The sequence below is a fragment of the Cryptomeria japonica genome, chromosome 10 (assembly GCF_030272615.1).
Source record: "Cryptomeria japonica chromosome 10, Sugi_1.0, whole genome shotgun sequence".
NCBI classification, from domain to species: Eukaryota; Viridiplantae; Streptophyta; class Pinopsida; order Cupressales; family Cupressaceae; genus Cryptomeria; species Cryptomeria japonica.
The window spans coordinates 312,686,161-312,691,260 of NC_081414.1; the positions used below are offsets into that span (position 1 = coordinate 312,686,161).

The 5,100-nt window shown below is 35.4% G+C and overlaps 1 protein-coding gene across 1 annotated transcript; it reads right to left on the minus strand.

Moving 5' to 3' along the window:
• Positions 1 to 952: 952 nt before the first annotated feature.
• LOC131041763 (floral homeotic protein APETALA 1 C) lies at positions 953 to 1,294 on the minus strand. The gene has a single exon (XM_057974964.1). It carries the CDS (start codon positions 1,292 to 1,294, stop codon positions 953 to 955), a length of 342 nt encoding a protein of 113 aa, XP_057830947.1.
• Positions 1,295 to 5,100: the final 3,806 nt, after the last annotated feature.

Below are 5,100 nucleotides of genomic sequence, written 5' to 3' on the forward strand. Positions count from 1 at the left end.
TTTGAAATTATTTCACAAAATATCGTTTAATTTCCATCCACAAGCCATGTGGACCACATTTTTATATATGTCATAGAAAATAACATTTATGAGAACCTACAAAGAAAATTCCGATCCTCCCAATCCTCCCAGTACAAGCTAGGCTTTCTTTTGATGCTGTGAATTTTTTATTTTTTATTTTTTTCTAGAAATTTAATCCAAAATCGTATATAGTTTATTTTGGCTTCTTATTATGTTTAAACTCTCTGTTGTATAGGCAGTTGGGAATCTGCCATATAAACTTTTTAGTTCTATTATCTCAAGAGTGCATAATTTCGTTGGGTTTTTAAAAAAGAGGATAAATCATAATGATAATGGTTTCCTGCTGTTTTGGAAACCATTTTTTGGCTGGAATTGCTGAGAATGGTTTTTTATGCTATACCTCTCAGCTATGAAGATACTGTAATTAATTCAAATTAATATAAATCTCAACTCTGTCTTTACCGATCAAAAAAAAAGAAAATAACAGTCAAAACATCAATAAATTCTCTAACAAGTGAAATAAGATTTCAATTCATCATTTGGCCAAACATTGCAATGGAACTTGAAAAATACATTAACTCTGTGTACATAATTTGATTAAAATTTTAACCAAGTACCAATCCTTTCAATTTGGACTTGTTTATTTTGACTGTAAATTCAAGAAATTGAAAGAACCATAAACAGCAATATAAATTGTTTTGTACACCAAACACAGACATATTTTGCCAATTGATGGAGGCAATTCATAAAAGGAAACCTCACTATATACAATTATGAAATACTCCCCTGTTCCAACAGCGGTATGACTGAATCTAAAAAGCTTTCTGTGAAGAACAAATCCGCCCTGGAGTTAGCTTGGATTGCAGTCATAGCAGTGGAGATAATTTATTGCCAGGAGTCCTTCGAATTAGAGGGAAAATGGGTCTGATCTTTATCTCCACCCATTTCCAAGAAAGGATTGTTCATCTCCGGCAATACATTTTCCATGTGGCTCTGTGGAGAGAGATTCTTTCGTTAGGTGTTCTTGACTGTCATTGTCAATGGGAGGAAGAGCAAAAGAAGTTGAAACCAGAGCTCCATTGTGGGAATTTGAATCTTCCCCGAATTCAAAAATTTCCCCATCTTCTGATTTAATTCTCACAAACACTTTACAACCGCAGAGCACAGAAATATTAGTAGCTTTCTTGAAAAGCCCCGCTTTTCTATCATGAAACGTCTTCTGTCTTTTGAGTTTGTCTGCTCTGTAAGCGACCATCAGCTTTCTTTTGCCCATGATGCTCAGCTTCACCAAACTCACTCACAATCTTTAAAAACTCTCAATCTTAAAAATCTCACCAAACCCACTTACAATCTCAAAATTTCTCAGTAGACCCACTTACAATCTTAAAAAAAGCTCAGACCAGTAAAATCACTGCAGATGCTGCTTTCCTTTATACGTGAACATCTTTCAATTTAAAGTCGTTTTCCTGCTGCGATGCGGTCCAAATCACAAGAAAGTATTTTAGCTTTTTCTGCCTTTTTTGTTTTTTTCCTAATTCTAATGATTTGCACTGAAAAGCTTCTATAGGAAAAGACCCAGTAGTTGAGCATGTACCAACAATTATTGTGAGGGTTGTTGATACCTTTTGTTACAAAAATTGAACAAATAAAATCTATTGTTTGAAACAAAAAATATCAATTTTTGTTAGGAAATGTACCAACAGTTGTTAAGAAATGTACCAATAGTTGTTAAGAAATGTACTAATATTGTAAAAAGTAACCAATCAAGTGATGCCATATCAGCTGCACAACTATTGGGGTCTCTTTTGCACGCCTATTGGTCTCATTTTTTGGGGGGGCTGTTTTGGACACCTTGGCAAAAAGCATGCTGATGTGGCATCATATTTGATGATGTGGCCCTGAAACCTTAGTTATAAGCAGGGGACTAGCCAAGTAAGCCGTTGTAAAAAAATCAGAGTGATTTGAAATTTCCAAGTAGGATTTTGAGAAGCGCAAAGTTAGGGTGCACAACTACTGGATCCTTTCCTCTAGAGAGAAAAGAGTACAATCATCCCATACATGTGCGGCTGTAGCTATTCTGGCTCCAAACGGTATGGTATGCCATGCCATGATGCGGCTCCAAAATAGCATGTCCTCCATGATGCCATGACACATTATGGGACCCACCATTTGGCTGACATGGAGGCATATTACCATTTTGCGGTTGATGGAAAGTATTTGCACGCGGCTAACATATTTCGGCCGCTCACACGGTCACAGTTATGGCAGGGACGGATGTTTCGGCTCACATTTTTGTTCATACCGTTTATTTTAAAAACCACTCTCCTGCCTAGCATATTTTAAAAACCACTCTCGCGCCTAGTATATTTTAAATCTCTGTCCCGCCTAGCATATTTTTAGTTTCTCATTTTGAGGAATACCAATCCGAATGGAGTAGTTGGTCGATGATGTTGATGCTCCAAAAACAAATAACATGGAAGTAGGTTCAGGTATGTAAGCTAGGTATACAATCAAAACTTGCAGGGCAAAACAAGTGGAGCAACAGTAGAAGCAAGCTCACCTACGACTTCTCCTCCACAATTTGCTCACCCAATCTGTCTGAGCACGACATCCAGTTAGCGACATTTGACACTTTGGTGACGGTGGTTCCTCTAAGTTTCAGGGAGGAGGAGGCTATGATCAAGATCCAGTTTGAGGGTGATGGTCATGAGTGAGCTTTCGAGTTCGTCGAGGGAGAGCACAGTGATGAGGAGGCCAAGATGAAGATTGACTCCTCTATGGGTTCCTTAGTGAAGATGATGATGATGTCGAGAATCCTCCACCTGGGCCTCCCTTGCCCCAATCTTGTTTCCACTCCTCTGCATTTCTTCTGCTCTCGGTATTTCTCATTACAACCTTCTTCACAAAGCTCCATGATGCCATTCAAATTGTATTTTTTGGAGTCATGAAAAGGGTTTCCTATTATTTTCACTACTCTCAGAGCCATTGATTATTTGTTACATGGGTTACTAGATTTTTCAATCAAATCATTTGGGAAAACGTTTGAACCAGGTCTTTTGCTACATTCAATGCAAGAATCATTTTGTACTCTAAACCACTATGTTGCAAGATTCATTTTCTTACTTCTTTCTTTCATCTCACATTCAATGTAATGAGATTTTCCATCTTTGAAAGACCTAGTGCCCTACGTTATCTCATCTTTGGAAAGATTTGTTGCAATCACTTATTAACATTTATTTGTTCTCTTATTTCACATGGTTCGCTTTGCGGGCTCCTGTGACAATTTTAGGGCTTTCTGAACAACATTAATAAAGGAATTAGTTCACTTTCTCATTCCTTCTTATAGGTTTTGATCTCCAGATTTCGATTGCAGTCTACTGTGTTGAAGCCCACGTAATGGCTAATTGCATGCAAGTCAAGGTACGACGAGAAACATGCAAGAAATTCATAAAAGTAATGGTAATAGATGGGAGAATGTTAGAATACATGTTCTCTGATGTGGTGGGAGATCTGGTGAGGGAGAGTGATTTTGAGGATGATTGTATGGTTGTACACTCAAGGAATGTTGGTCATTCTCTTCCCCAAGAAAGTAAACTCGAGGGTGGGAAACTTTATTATCTCATTCCCTCACACACATTGAAGTTGATCATATAGCTTTCTCAGCACAGAAAAATGGTATTTTTAGAGGCAAGAAAAGAGCAAAAGATGTTAATGTAGAGAAGGGTTTTACACTCAAGATTGTGATCTCAAGACAATAGTTGAAGACTTTGCTTTTGAATAGTTGTGTGAAGGAAATTTTAGTGGAACATCATGTTAGAAAACTTACTCAACATCAAGATTGTGTTTGAGGAAAAACATGGAGGCCATGCTTGAAAACAATTGCAGAGGAATATTGATTATGTAGAAGTTAGTAAGTGGGTCTTTCGGATTGAGTGATTATTATGTATTGGTTGAACTCTATGTTGTATTTTTGGGCATTCATATTGTTTAGATGGAGATGTTGTTTTGGAAATTCACTAATACATATCGATTTTGATGTAGTGACGAATCTTAGTATTTTGAATTTTGATTGTTATGAGTTAAACACTTTTATGTAGGAGTTTCAATTTTTCTTGTTGATTTATTATATTTTCCCTCATTAACAATGTTGCCCTTTTGTTTGAATTAGGCTATGGATTTTACATAAATTTTAGGGCAGTAGAAATGTTTTTGGGCAATGGAGTATAGTGCATTGTGGAAAATTAGCAATGTTTTGCTACTTAATTTTGGTTGTGCACAGTTTAGGATTTTGAAGAAAGTTTGCAATATTTAAACTGGATTATAATTTTTAATCTAAGTTTTAGAGCATAATAGAAAATTAGTAGTGCTTTGTCCTGCTTTTTAAATGATAGTTTTTGGATTAGGGGGAATTTTATGGAAAAATTAACAATGTTTATGTTCCATTGTTTAAAGTAGGTTACATATTTTAGATTGTTTAAAATGGAGGAAGAATGATAATTATGTTTGAATTTTGCTTGTCTCGATATTAGAATTCATTTTTATTTTTTTGTACTTTGTCTTGAGATTTACATAATTTGTCAACTTTGTGGAAGGTTGAAACTATGGCTATAGATCTCTTTTATGGGAATATATAAGAATTGTAGTTTATAGATTTGATTTGTATAATGTGCACTCCTAATTCTTGATTTGTTCCTTGTTCTTTTTTGAATGTCAAGGATTGGTAGTGTTTACAAACACCTAGTGGAGATTACAAGATTGTAAGGGTTGTGTCCTCATAGGACAAACCCCTTGGTAGAACCAATTTTATGATTGTGAAAAAAATAATATAGAACAACAACTTCAAACATGTAGATATGATGTAGATTCCAGTTCTTTGTAATGCTCTAGTTGAAGTGCTCTTAACATTTTTTCCTTTAATACATATGAATGATATGCCAATAATGCTTGGATGTAATTGTGCTTTAAATGAATGACTGTGAATGAATTTTAAATACTAATATACTAATAAATTGCATGAAATGCATACCAAATCAGTTCATGAGAGGAAGGAAACAAGCAAGAGTGAACCAAAATTTGAAT

Coding starts and splice junctions, on each gene's coding strand:
- LOC131041763 (XM_057974964.1), bottom strand. CDS start 1,294: ATGGGCAAAAGAAAGCTGATGGTCGCTTACAGAGCAGACAAACTCAAA.